Source organism: Galeopterus variegatus, unplaced genomic scaffold (assembly GCF_000696425.1).
Source record: "Galeopterus variegatus unplaced genomic scaffold, G_variegatus-3.0.2 Scaffold10690, whole genome shotgun sequence".
Classification (NCBI taxonomy): domain Eukaryota; kingdom Metazoa; phylum Chordata; class Mammalia; order Dermoptera; family Cynocephalidae; genus Galeopterus; species Galeopterus variegatus.
Genome location: NW_007736801.1, coordinates 94,576 through 109,342, shown reverse-complemented (window position 1 = coordinate 109,342; position 14,767 = coordinate 94,576). Strand labels below are relative to the sequence as shown.

The following is a 14,767-nucleotide window of genomic DNA, read 5'->3' as shown; positions in this document are numbered from 1 at the left end:
CACCTGGGCCCAGCAGGGAACCAGACAGAAAGGAAGAAGGTATGGATGGAAATTACATATGTCATGTCATTCAATTTAGGGAATAAAAATTCCCTCTGTAAAGCACTTTACAGCTTACAAGACCCTTTCACCATCATTATCCCTTTTAATCCTTCTAGCTGTGTGGTAGGTGGGGCCTCTGTTATGTCCTTTTTACTCAAGGTCACACACACAGGCTGGGTTGAGACTCTGTCCCAAAGTTTCTGAGTCCAAGTTCTATGCTCTTTCCACATGTCCCATCCTGAAGTCTGACATAGTATGCAATTAAGTGCTGATGGAGGCATTCTGCCCACTCAGACGAGAGAGAAATTATCGATAGCAAAGAGATCATTCTGGGAGTTCTGCATTCCACTTGCTTAGTGTAAGTTCCTACTTGTCAGGAGGAAGAAAATCTCTGAGCTGTGAGTTAAACAATGTGTGTGTCTTTGATGTGGGCAGCAGGCAGCAACTGATATTTGATACATGCTCTAAGAATTCAAAAATGCTTTATTGAATAGAATTGTGGGCTTGATCACAGGAGATGTTATTCTTTTTTTTTCCCCCCAAAAGCTCAACACTGTTAAAACTCCAAAATCATGACTGGATAATTAAGTTCATGGAGAAGAAATTTTAAAATGAAATAATAACAACAAAATTAGGCCTAGGGCCATAGCTGAAAACAAAGCTTACATAAAAATGGCATTTGTTGCAGTGCTTTTCAGCATTCAAAAGAGTATTTGCTAAACAATTGGATTTGATGTTCAGGACAATCCTGTGAAGTAGGCATGATCCTCACGTAACAAACAAGGAGATTAAATTCGATGAAGGCTGAATGTTTTGCCCAGGGTCATAGTTGGGAAGTGACAAGTTTAGGACTTCAGGCCTTTTGACTCCACATTCTTTGTCCAATTTGGAATTATTTACTAAGACCACGGGAAATGTCCTGTAATTTTTGTAGGGATGACTTATGTACTCTGTGACTCTGCTGTAGGGAGCTATGATAATGGCTGAGATATAAGTGATGTCTTCTTACATTGGAACTACCTCATACTTACAAGCAGCACTTATTCACTATTCTTTTTCTGCAGAGTTTATGGGTATTAAGTCCATTTCTCTCTGATGCATAAACTGGAGCAGGAATCTAAGCTATTGTTTTCATTGTCACCCATCACGGGGAGGGAGAGAAGCTGGGGGTTATGTCTCGAGAGGTCCAGCTATGTGTCCCTTGTCAAACAATCAGAACAAACTCTCATTCCCTAAAGAATAGAAAGAGAAATAGCAAACATTTAATGAAAGGACCCAACCTATTTCTTCGAAATACTCTAGATTCACTCCCTACAACTATACCTAATTCTCAAAGAAATTATTTGGAGAGCCTAATGGTTCATAAAGCTTTGAAGAACATGGACGTCTTTAAAAACATCCCAGGGAAGGTAAAGTGTACAAATATAGATAAACAGTAACTGAGTCAGCAGAGCTTAACAGGATCCAGACTCGTGACTGTATATTCAAGGAAACAAAATATTAAAGGTCTTTTTCCCTATTCATAATGTTCTCATATTGGTTTCCTTCTTTATCCAAAGGAGTTTAGAAGGGAAGTTTGTTGCTTTTCACCTTCATGTGACAATGACTAAAAACAACTCTAGAACTTGTTTGACTGGCTCTAAGGAGGAATGTTAAAGTAAACAAGACCTGAGTAAACGAGGGAAACCTGCCCATCAGTCATCTGTGGAGTCAAGCAATGTAAGCCAACTTCCTGGGTACTTATAAATCAGTTCCCATCCCTCAGATAAATGCAAAATGTCCTTCCAGAGAAATCTAATTTATTATCATGTTGGCAGCAGCAAATCAGGGAAGGAGCAGAATAAAAAATACTCTATCTCGCCATGGGACCTGTTGCAGTAGTAGAAAACTAAGTACCTCAAGGGACTGGGCAGTTCTTAAACCTTTTTGGCAGGTGCATGTATTAGCCTCTCTTTCATGCAAGTAGGTCATTTTCATCATCTTGGGATGCTAGACTCTGGCAGGTCTGGTGATAAAGCAAGGCTGCACATGCTCGTGAGAAGAAATGACCTTCCCATCCTTAATCTCCTTGGTGATGGTACATATTTTGACCAGTATACGGGACAGGGGTCCATAGGCACGGCAGGGCTCAGGTATACCACGAGGGACTGAGGATGTGTAGACTGGGGTTGTGCATTCCATGGCTCTGGCCTTACAGGATGTGCAAGTAGAAGCCTCACATTTGGTGGCACATGGGTTACAGGGAAGCCTAAGGAAAAAAACAGAATTTTACGTGTGATTGACATAGGGCAATGATGGTTATGGAGAAAAATGGCAGTGGCTATTTTTTCAACACTTGTTACTCAAAACAAATACTTCCACATGCTTGTTTATTCATTTTGTACTGTAGTTCATGGAAAAAAAAAGAATCAGATCAGATCCAATGGGAAGCAGCATTTTAGGTTTAGAATTATTAGATTATTTAAGCTTCTACTACAGTCAATGCCATAGCTTTGTGGAAAGAATACTGCACTACTAGTCAAAGACAGAGCCCGGCTCTGTCATTTAGCAGCTGGGGACATCAGGTAAGTCAGTTAACCCTTCCGAGTTTTAGTTTGTCATCTGCAGAATGGACATAATGGGAACTAAACTCACAGGTTCAACAGTGATAAGGAACAAGGTTAAGGCCTTATTATTTGAGGGATGGAAATTAATCAGATATTTTTCTTATCAGGAAGTTAGTCACACTAGCAGTGGCCCGAACCTCATCTATAGCAGAGTCTTTAATGCATCATCAAGCAGCTTCAAAGTACCTTTTGGGTGTCTGTAAATGAATGGATTTTAGAGAACTGAAGTAAGAAACAGTTAACAGTAAACATGCTTTCTGTGGAACATAGTCTTTCTTTAAAGATTTGAGGCACTTTGTATATTGCAGCTCCTTAAAGTGACAGCCGTGGTTAATGTTGTGCTAGTGTAAGGTGGACATGCCAACTGAGAGAATGCTGTGAACAGAGTTCACCAACTGTTTGGGGGAGGTAGGTCTCCTTTGCAATTGTAGCTAAGTCTGCATTTGGGGCGTTAGTTTGGACTGAGTTACTTCGAAGAACTTATACTCCAAGTGAGTTCCTTATGAGTTGGTTAGTTTCTTATCATTTAAAAAAAAAAAAATTTTGATTGAAAAAAAGATGCTGAAACACATGTGCGTAGTGCTACTGGCATCACGGACTAGTGGCTAGACAGGGTTAGGTATTTCAGCCGGAGCACAGTGTTCCTCCAAAGGGACCAGGCCTGTGCCGTTCAGTCTCATGAAAGTCAGACATGCATCTCAGTGAGGGAACAGTCACCAGGAATGTTCATCTGTGGGGAAACCATTTTTTCTCTAGTAATTTTTAAAACTTTAAGAAGCTAAACAACCTATAAGGAATTGACTTGGTGCACTGGCTTTTCACAAATCAGTTAACCCCTCACATTTGGACTAGTTTACAAGTATAGGTCTTCCAATGGCACAGCTGGAGAGAATTTATGAGCACCTCCATCCAAATCTCCCCATTCCTGGCAAAAAGATCAAGGAGCTTGTCCTCCTGTTGTCAGTGTCAGTTGTACGTGAGTGTGTTTAAGCATCGTTCTCATACAAGTTATTTTTATTTTACGTACTTGCTGTCTGAGCTCTCCAGAAGGCGGCAGTATGTGGCAATCTCACACTCCAGTAGGGACTTGACGTCCAGCAGAACCTCATATTCCTGGTTCTGTCTTTCCAGGGCACAGCGAATCTCAGCCAGCTGAGCCTCCAGGTTATTGATCAGACACTGGATCTGGGACAGCAGGGTCGTGTAGCGAGCTTCAGTCTCCACCAGGATGCATTCCTGGGAATCTTTCTACCATGGAAGAGGAAAGTAGGATTTATAATGATGATTCCTTTAAGCCCAGAACATTTGTAATCTGTGTCATTTTAAATGATAGTTTCTTTGTGACCATTCTAATGGATCTCCAAGTCCTTTTATTATTTCCTAACCAAATAAATCCTAAAACAAAATAACCAACTCTGCTAAAGTTTGCTTTCCTTTACTCTCTCTTAAGTGCTTGCTGGTCCTCCTCTTTCTGACCACCTGATAATCTCTGACCGCATTCTCTTACTTATGAGACAAAAAAATATTTCAACTCACTGCACACTGCACACATTAAAAAAGCATTACCATGGCACCTCATTCAAAGAGTGTTTGTACCTTTAAAAGGGAGCGAGCAATCTTTAACTTTAAGCATTTCCTTCGCTGAACCAATTCCTTCATATGTAAAACATGAGAGTTGGAACTTTGATGAGAACAGTTCTTTCCTGCTTTATTATTCTGTAAGTCTATGAATAATGGTGGGATTTTAGGTTTTAATAACCTATTATTTGCATGATTATCCCATTTTTATAGATGAGAAAACTAAAGTTCAAGAGGTTAAATGAGTTGCTCAAGGTCACATGACTGGCTGCTGACAAAACCAGGTTGGGGCAAGGTCTCCTCACACCCTTCAAATCAAAGCATTTAAGTAATTTCTTTCTTCAGAGAGGTAGTACAATGAGGCAGAAGTATCTTTTGTGATTCTGGACAAGTTATTGAATGCCTCAGGATCTCAGTGTCTCCATCTACAAAATAGGTGGGAGAAAACATCTTGAATTTGGCTTGGGAAAATCACTTTAGCTCTTAGAGCCTCATCTGTAAAACTGGTTAATAATTATGCCTCCTCCCTTATAAGATTGTTTTATAAATCTAAAATGATAGCTTGTAAAAATGCTTTGCATATAATAAAATGCTCTCCTAAGGTTTCCCAAAGTGTACTCCTCAGGTCATTATCACCGTGTGATGTGATGCTCTAAAAAAAAAAAACGACGTCCACAGTCAAATAAGTTTTGGAATGCTGACTACTGTACACCCTCTTGCTGGAGATTCATGGTGTATATCACTTTGTTATAAGCTTGCAAGAGGGTACCCTGTTTAACCTTTGTTTAATCCAGCATTTCCAAGACTTATTTGATCACAAAGTCCTTTAACAAGCAGGAACTGTTGTACCAAGGGACACAGTTTGGGAAACACTGCAATAACAGGTGTCAGGAGCTGTGGCCATCCTTGCTGCCCTAGGCTTGGTCAGCTTGCCAGGTACCATTCGGTGCTGGGCCTGCAGCTCAACCTCCAGAGTGTTCGTGGTGCGTCTCAGTTCTATGATCTCCTTCTGGCAGCATTGCTGCTGTTGAGAGGTGGTCACCACTTGTTGATTTAGCTTCTCCATCTGAAACACAGTCAAAGACCATGGATGTCATGGAAGGAAAACGTGACCTTGATTAAAGGGCCCCTGGAAATGTGACGTCAGCTTATTGTTTTTGGCTTTTCTACTCTCCCCACCTGCGTGTTGAACCATTGTTCTGCTTCTTTATGGTTTGTCTCCATGATGGACTCATACTGACATCTCATTTCTTGTAGAACCTGGTTTAAGTCAACAGAAGGGGCAGTGGTCACTTCAATGTTGAGTCTGTCCCCAAGCTGGTGCTGTAAGGAATTGATTTCCTATGGAAAGAAAAAGAATGTGAGGTTATTTGGTGAACAGAACCTCCTTGTGTTCTCGTTTCAGTCTAACTGCAATAATTTAGCTTAATAAAGGAATATATGATTTATAGGTATTTTTGAGATGCTGTAAAATGATTTAAAGCTATACCACATATGTGTTCAAATGTGTGCAAAATTAAAAATTGACTAGCAAGATCAGAAGTTTCAACAAATTTAGATGATTTCTAGGGATGGGTAAAGGGTTAAGCAGCATGGAGGTGGAATTTATAATGAGATACCATAGTCTCTATGATGCCAGTATTGACTTGTACCAATAGGAGGTGGAAGAAGTCTTTACAGGGATGCCTGCAAGAAGATGGGAAACCTGTTGGGTTCTTTCATTCTCACCGAAAAGCTGGAGGAAACAATGGAGGATTTTCCACCCCATATGGCTTCAATTATTTTGTTGAAGCCGATGGATTTGGAATACATTGAACTAGTGGTAGTAGCCGCAGGTATTATCAGTGTTAAAAACCAGAGTAGTATCTAGCAGTGATGCCCTTTGTCAGGTACAACTCCAAGGAATTGATGCTATTTCTAGAGGCTTGGCTTGTGATGACACTCTTGGTCTTTCTCTAACCTCTTCATGGTTTTTTCTGAGGCAGAGGAGCTCTTCCTTCAGAGACTGGACTCGTGCCTCCAGGTCAGCCTTGCCCAGGGTCAGTGCATTCAGGACCTGCCGCAGGCTGTTGGCATCAGCCTCCACTAGCTGGCGTAGGGACATCTCAGCTTCATACCTTTACAAACCAGACACAAAAAGAAAGACATTAAAAAAGTAGATGGTGCTAGTCAAGTCAAGCAGGTCTCCCTTGTGCATTTCTATTGAGGGTTTTATTCTTTTTAGAGGTGGAACCATTTGATAAATATTATGACTTAATTATGATTCCTAAATTCGTTTGCCAGAGCAATGCTACATTGCTATTCTTTGAGATGTGGAGATTTATCCCCCTTCCTCTGCCCCTAGAGGCAATGCCCAGCAAGTGAAAAGAACACTGGATTAAGGCTCAGAAAGCTTGGGGCCAAGTTTTGGCTCTGTCTTTTACTAGTTGTGTGCCTTCGGATAAGTAACAACCTCATTAAACCATGGTTTTCTCACTATAAACAGGATAAAAATATATTAGCCCTACCTATTTTACTAAACTATTGTGCAGGTAATCAGTGGGGTCATATTCTAGAAATTATATGAACTGTGTACATGTGAGTGGTTATTAATCTTAATCATTTATTAAATTTGAAGGTCTTTTCTGGGCTAGAGCCAACATGGTATGGGGCAGGAGGGTTAGCAGACTTGGGGATAATCTTACTGAGAGTGTTTAGGTCAGACTCAGGGTGCATTCTGTCACCAGTGATGGTGTTAGGCAGGCTTACTTGGCTCTCAAGTCATCTGCAGCCAGTTTGGTGTTGTCAATTTGTGAGACCATTCTGGAATTCTCAGCCTTGGTACACAAGATCTAGAATTAAGAAATTGTACACACAATTTTTCTATTGGCGAGACAAACACCAGGATCTCCTTTTTTTAAGAACTAAAAGGCTTGTGTGTTAACAGGGAAGACTAGTTAGACCTTTCATAAATCTTCATAGTGTGAAAGTTGTCAGAATCAAAATGGAGCCAGCTGTGTTAAAAAAACAAAACAAAACAACCAAACCCTGATAAATAGAACCAGGGATGGCTGTGAAGTGAGGGTTCTCATCATGAATACTTGATAACAAAAGCTATCATAAAGGACTCTGCAAAACCACAGCTTTGCAAAGAGGCCATAGCAACCTTAACAAAAAATACTTCTGCAAGGACATGTGCCCAGCAACTATCTGTCCAGCCTTGGACTGGTGTCACCCTTGTTATTGATTCTTGTAGCCAAGGATAATTATCCCCAAACAATTATGTAATCCTCCATCGCATTTTCTTTAAAACCCTTTGTCTTTCTTTACCTCCTTAAACATGCACATAGTTTACTATGGCATGTGTATTACCATTGTAATATTCTATTCCCAAATAAACTTTATATATTTGGCCTCAGTTTCNGCTTTTTTAGTTCACCAGTATTTTCCCAGAGCCTAGAACAATGTCTGTTAGATTGTTGTTGATGCTCAGTAACTATTTATTGAACAAATAAAACTGAACAAATCCAGATGTGTAGCAGCAACATATCATTCTTAATAGGAAACTTAGGTTTGTTGTAGGAACAAACTATTTAAACAATTTGGAGATGATAAAATGAGCATCAAAGGAGAAAAAGGTGGTGGTGTTTGTAGGATGGATAAAAACTAAACTGTTTAGGACCTTATCAAGATAAAATTCATTTTCTCAGATCCCTGTTTTTTTATTTTTATTAAAGAAATGGTAGCAACTGGTGGTTAACATGTTTTGATTCTGAGTTATCTAGTTATAAAGGTAGAATGTATCTTTGGAAAACGGAAAAACTATAAAACTCTGAATTTTGCCTCTTGATGACAATTTCACTCAAAGGATTTTATTTTTCAAAAAAATTTTGAGTATAAAAGGGACAAAAATATCAGTTTAGCAAGTAACTATTGCTTGGAGACCATAAATTCATAACTTGACTAAACAGGTTCCTAAGATTCTTACCTTCTTCTGGAGGTCCTCAATGGTAGTGTAGTAGGACAGGTAACCAGGACACACGACAGGGACCTCTTTGTTACACTCTTCCTGGATTTTACATTCCAGTTCAGTGTTCTCTTGTTCCAGCATTCGTACCTTTTCCAGGTAGTTAGCAAGGCGGTCATTCAAGATTTGCATGGTCTCTTTCTCATTCCTGTTGATGCCTTCACCATACCAGCCATGACCATCCAGAGAGCAACAGGCATTGAAGTTGCTTATTAGGTAGGTGGGTGTGCGACAAAAGCAAGAAGTGGGTTGGCAGCCCTGGTCCTGGGGAGTGCTCAGAACATGGCCAGTTGATTGGCAGCTGTTGGCTTCAAGAACACCATGATGACAGCTGTTGTTAGAAGAGATGTTCCTAAAATTTGCAATCCTACAGCAGTTTTGGCATGGGGTTAAAGAAGAAATAGCTGTTGTACAGCTCTTGGTATCCATAGCATGAGCCCAGCCTTAGTTTGCTTCAAAGTCTGTGATCACAGAGATAAAAAGCTCAAGCAACCTTGACTGAGTCTAAATTCTAAGCCTCCTGGCTTCTCCTCTTTGAAGTGCTTATATAGCCTTTGCTCTAGGTGGTGTCACAATAGGTGGGATGTCTTCCTTTCTAATGTTTATATCAAATCCCATAGGAACATCTCATTAATTTGCTTTTTACTTGCCTGAGAAGAGTTACTTATCTCATAAAAATGTGCATATAGGCTGTTACTAACTTATTACCCATCACAACTACTACTTGTCATTAAATCCAGAGCTTCACATATGTCTTCAAAAGGAGCTGTCGTCACAGTCCTAACAGCATCCATTATTAAGCAGGTATGAGTATATTAAGTTCATTAAGTTGTTGTTGACCTCTCCACCTGGCAATAAGCTTGACCAGGAATGTGTCTGTCCTTCATTTCCTTTCTTCTCTGGAAAAGAGAAACTGCTAATATCTAATAATGATTGGTGAACTTAGAAATCTGTATTTTGTCCTGTTCTGCCCCACTGATTTTCCCTTTTTCGTTGTTAGGACATTGTGAGTATGGGTTAAAATGTTAGCCTTAAATAAGGCTTTTTAAAAAGGTAATTACTAGATTCATGTTTTAGCTTTTCAGGTAGGGTTTGATTGCTAACAAGAAATTTCTTGGAAAAGAGTCCGGTTACCTTTTGGTTTCCAAAGCCCACATTTTATAACATTTGTAGTGCTCAGTATTTGCTTGTGGTATTACATTTATTAAAAACTTGTCATGGAGTTGGTTTATATTCGATGTTTAAATATAATCTGTTGAAAGGTAAGTGTGCTCTTCATGAGGTATACTTACTCCGCATTTTCTTAAGAAAGTTACTTGTCCCTGATCCTTTATGGATGCTTTTGGGGAGAATCGTGTTCTTTTCCTGCTCCTACAGGCAGTTCACATCCTTGGCTTGTGGTCCCCTCCCATCTTCAAAGCCAGCAGGGGTCACTCAGTCTTTCTCACGTTGCGTCACTCTGACATAGACTCTTCTGCCTTCCTTTTCCACAGTTAAGGACCCTTGTAATTACATTGGGTCCACCCAGATAATTCAGAGTCATCTTCCTATTTTAAGGTCAGCTGATTGCAACCTTACTTCCCCTTTGCCATGTAGCCTAACATTGTTACAGGTTCTGGGATTAGAACATGGATATCTTCGGGAGCCCATTATTCTGCATACAGTACAATGGAAGGAAAAAAAATCACAATTTACAATGGCACCAACAGAAATATACAGGAATAAATTTAGTTAGAAAGGTACAATCTCTACATGAATAAGATATTAAAATATACTGAAAGATAGAAAACTGGAATAAAGGGCAAGATATATCATGTTCTTAGACAAAAATACAGGATTTATCATTATAAAAATGTCAGTCATCTCTATGTTAATTCAACTTAAATCCCAATAGATTTATTGAGATCCTTCCAAATAGACAAGATAATTCTAAAGTTTTATGAGAAAAATTAAACAAGTAGACAGAGTCAAAAATTATGAAAAATAGTTCTTCCAGATATTAAAATGTATTTAATTTATTGAGATCCTTCCAAATAGACAAGATAATTCTAAAGTTTTATGATAAACAAGTAGACAGAGTCAAAAATTATGAAAAATAGTTCTTCCAGATATTAAAATGTATTTTAAAGCTTCAATAATTAAAATAGTGTGTTAATGATGCATGAATAGTTGCACAGACCAATAGAATAGAATAAGAAGTCTGGAAATAGACTCCCAAACAGATTTGGATTTAGTATATGATAACACAACATTTAAAATCAATGGGGAAAAGGTAGACCATCATATGTACTTTGGGGACCATCGTATGTACTGTATCACCTGGGTGGGAGGTAGGGAATGTTGAACCGTACTTATGTCTTACAGTAGGACAAGTTACGAGTGGATCAGAGATTCAAATGTGGAAAAATGAAATAATAAATGTGCCAAAAGAAAACATAAGGTAATATTTTTTATAAACTTTCAGTCAGAAGGCCTTTCCAATAATGACTCAAAATTGAGAAACCATAAAAAACTGATTAATACGACTACATAAAATAAGTGTTTGAACTTGTGCTTGGATAAAAAACACAACCTATAAAACCAGAAGCCAAGATGACAAGCTGGCAAAGAATTTTCGCAATCACACCACAGACAGTGAACAGAAAGAAGATACAAAAGGCACTTAAAAAAAGAAAAAGTGCTGATGACAGTCATGCAAGGGAAATGTAAATTTAAACTACACTGCAATATTTTATTTTTTCACCTTTCAGATTGAAAAAAAATCAAAGTTTGGTAAGAAATGTATTGTATTGTGTACAGCACTGTCATTTATTGCTGTGGGAGTATAAATTCATGCAAATTATGGTAATGCTACTGTAATTAAGAAAGTGTGTTATAGGCATAAGGGTTGACAAATGGATCAATAAGAGAATATAGAGTCTAGAAATACACTCACATTTATGTGGTCAATTTCTGACAAAGGTCCCGAAGCAAGCCAATGAGAAAAGAAAAACCTTTTCAATAAATGCTGCTGAATTAAGTACATAATTGTAGAGTGACAATTAATACATCTTGATCTCTGCCTCACACTATATACAAAAATTAATTTAAGATAGACCAAACACTTAAATGTGAAGGTTACAAGCATAAAGTTTTTAGAAGAAAACTTAGGTCATATTCATAATCTTGTGCTTGGTGAAGACTTCTTAGCACACGGAGGACACTGTAAAAATAGATTAGACTTCATCAGAATTAAAATCTTTTGGTGATCAAAATAAACAGCTAAGAATGTGAAAAGGCAAGCTGCGGACTGGCTAAAAATATTCTCTCTCTCTCCACACACACACACACACACACACACACACACACACACACTCACACAGAGTAAACACAATGTATGTGTGTATGTGTACAATGTATGTGTGTGTGTGTGTATCTGACAAAGAACCTCCTCAAGACCTAGCAATTTCATGCCTAAGTATATGCCCCAGAGGAATGAGTGTATACATGGCCAAAAAGACTTATACAAAAATATTTTTAACAGCTATATTCTTAATAATACCAAGATGGAAATAATCTAGCTGTTTATAAACAGGATAATGAATCAACAAACTGTGGGATGGAGATACACACACACACACACACACAATGAAATAGTACTCAAAAACAATAAAAAATGAATTACTAAAGTACTGTACTCACAACAACATGGAAGAATCTCAAAAGCATATTAAGATGAAGAAGTCAGGCATGAAAGAATACAAACAGTTTGATTACATTTTGTCTGAGTGTGAGCTAATGGTATAATGCCCACTAAGCTGAGAAGACATCCTGAGACTGAAGAACAAAAGAGGCAACTCCATACGGCTTACAAGGAGTTTTATTATTATTATTATTGATGGGTGAGTTACAGGGAATGGATCAGGCAGCGTATCAGTGTGGGTGCTGCACACCTGCCTTTCCACAGTCCTGGGGGTTGGAGGGTAGGCGTTGACCTGATAAGGGACTTAGAGACAAAAGTGGAGCTATGACAAAGAGAGAAAGGCTATGCAAGTGGAAGATTCCCCGGTGCCTTGCAGCCTCCTGTTGATGATCCGTGGGGTTGCCAGAGTCACTCTTATCTTACAAGTATAGCATTCTGTTCCTGTCCTTTCCTCAGTTGCTAAACAAACTGTGCTTGGGAAAGATTGTAACTGTTGAAGACAGAGCTCGGAAGGCAGTGAGGCTGAAGGCCACCAGCCTTTCTACACATAACTTCAAGAGTGGGCAAAACTCACTTACAGTGTTAGATATCAGAATAGTGATTGCCTGTGTGGGGAAAGTGAGTTAGCTGGAAAGCAGCATGAAGCATCTTCCAAGGTCGATATGTTCCATCTTGATATTCTGTTCTATATCTTGATCTGGGTGGTGATTACATGGGTGTATATGTTTTTCATACATCATTGAGCTGCATACTTTCAATTGATGCATTTTATGTTTAAAAATTATACTCCAATAAAGCATAGTTAACATAAAAAGTTAAGATTGGATACAACTGTGTAGCTACATGAATGCTTGCTGCTTTATTCATACACTTAAATTTCAAATGGTGCAAAGATTTAGATGTGAAAAATGGAAATCATGCATTTGCTAAAAGAAAACACAGGAGAATTCTTTTACAAATTCAGAGTGAGGAAGGCCTTTCCCCATGTCATTTCTTAAGCACTTAACTAACTTAAGTAGTAAAGTACGTAAGTATTTGGTCCCGTGGGACCCATGCACATGAAAAGTCGGCCTTCCATTTATGCAGGTTCTGCGTGTAAGTGGACCTGCGAAGTTCCAACCCATGTTGTTCAAGAGCCAACTGTACTGTAATTATTGATATTTAGGGCTTAAATCTACATTTTATTTTTTGTGTTCTGTTTGTTCCTTCTGTTTCTTTGTTTCTCAGCTTTCTTTGTCTTGCCTTCTTGTGGGTTATTTGAATATGTTTTAGAATTCCACCTTGATTTACTTGTAGTGTTTTTGAGTATGTTTCTTTGTGTAGTGCTTTAAGTAGTTGTTTTAAGTATTACAGGACATATAGATAACTTATCATAGCCTACTAGTGTTGTCATTTTATCAGTTTAAGTGTAGCATCGGAAACTTACCTCCCTTTATTTTCCTCCATTTTAATGTAGTTATCTTAAATCTTTTCTACACATACATTGAGAATCACATCAGACAGTGTTACACTTTTGCCTCAGCCATGAAACATAATTTAGAAAATTCAGGAAGAGGAGAAAATCTGTTTATATTATTCATATATTAATTCTTATAGTGTTTTTACCTTCCTGATGTTCCACGATTCTTTATTTTATCATTCATTTGGGTTGGAGAAGTTCCTTTAGCCAATTCCTTTAGGGTAGGTCTACTGATGACGCAGCTTTTCTTCCTCTGAGAATGTCATGATTTCTCTTTCTTTCCTGAAGGATATTTTCACTGCCTGTAGAAATCTGGGTTGACAGTTCCTATTAGCTTCTATAGTCCATGTGACAAATCTGCCATTGTTTAAATTGTTCTTCTCCTGTTCATAAGGTGTCATTTCTTTCTCACTACTTTCATGATTTTTAAAAATTTGTCTTTAGTTTTCAGAAGTTTGACTATGATATATCCTGGTGTGGACTTTATTTATTTATCCTTTTTGGGGTTTGCTTCTTGAACTGGTAGTTTTTCATCTTTTATCAAATTTGGAAAATTTCAGCCTGCTCTCTTTCGCCTCGCCTCACAGGACTCTGTTGGCACGAATGTTAGATCTTTTGATATAGTCTCTAAGTTCGCTGAGACCGTATTCATTTTTTTTCAGACGATTTTCTTTCCGTTTTCCAGACTGGGTGATGTCTATAATTCTATCATCAATTTCACTGATCCCCCCCCCCCCCCTTGGCCTGTCCGTTCTGCTGTTGGGTCCATCTATTGAGGTTTGTATTTTGGTTGATTTTCTTTCCGTTTTCCAGACTGGGTGATGTCTATAATTCTATCATCAATTTCACTGATCCCCACCCCCCCCCTTGGCCTGTCCGTTCTGCTGTTGGGTCCATCTATTGAGGTTTGTATTTTGGTTTTATAGAATATTTTAGTTCTGAAATTTCCACTTAGTTCTTATATCTTCTGCTTCTTTGCTGAGACTTTTCTATATTGTCATTGTTACAAGAGTTCATCGAAGCATTGCTTCTTGAAACATTTTTATGATTGTTTTGAAATTTTTGTCAAATAATTCTAACATCTTTCTCATCTTGGAGTTGGAATCTGTTGGTTGCACTGGTGTGAAGAGTGACTTTTGACTGAAGCCTGGATATTGGGGTGATATGTTATGAGGCTCTGGATTAATATCAGTTTCAATGTTCTGTTTCAGCAGGTCTTCTCTGACACTGTTTTGGTAGGGGAAGGGGGATGCTGACTCATTCCTATCAGGTTGGGGTGGAAGTTCAGGCTGCCCACTTCACCTCCGCTGACACCGAGGCTCCTTGTTCCTGCTGGAGGGCTGGTATTTCAGGCTCCTCACCCGGGCTCCACTGATACCACCCTGGCTGGGAGG

The 14,767-nt window shown here is 38.7% G+C and overlaps 1 protein-coding gene across 1 annotated transcript; it reads right to left on the bottom strand.

The window, feature by feature from the left end:
* Nucleotides 1-1,850: 1,850 nt before the first annotated feature.
* Nucleotides 1,851-8,698, bottom strand: KRT39 (keratin 39). Its single transcript, XM_008594388.1, has 7 exons — nucleotides 8,194-8,698; nucleotides 6,975-7,057; nucleotides 6,187-6,343; nucleotides 5,406-5,567; nucleotides 5,167-5,292; nucleotides 3,676-3,896; nucleotides 1,851-2,290 (listed from the first exon to the last, which is right to left on the bottom strand). Exons 1-7 carry the CDS (start codon nucleotides 8,659-8,661, stop codon nucleotides 2,032-2,034), a joined length of 1,476 nt encoding a protein of 491 aa, XP_008592610.1. The 5' UTR covers nucleotides 8,662-8,698; the 3' UTR covers nucleotides 1,851-2,031.
* Between the last annotated feature and the right edge of the window lie 6,069 nt (nucleotides 8,699-14,767).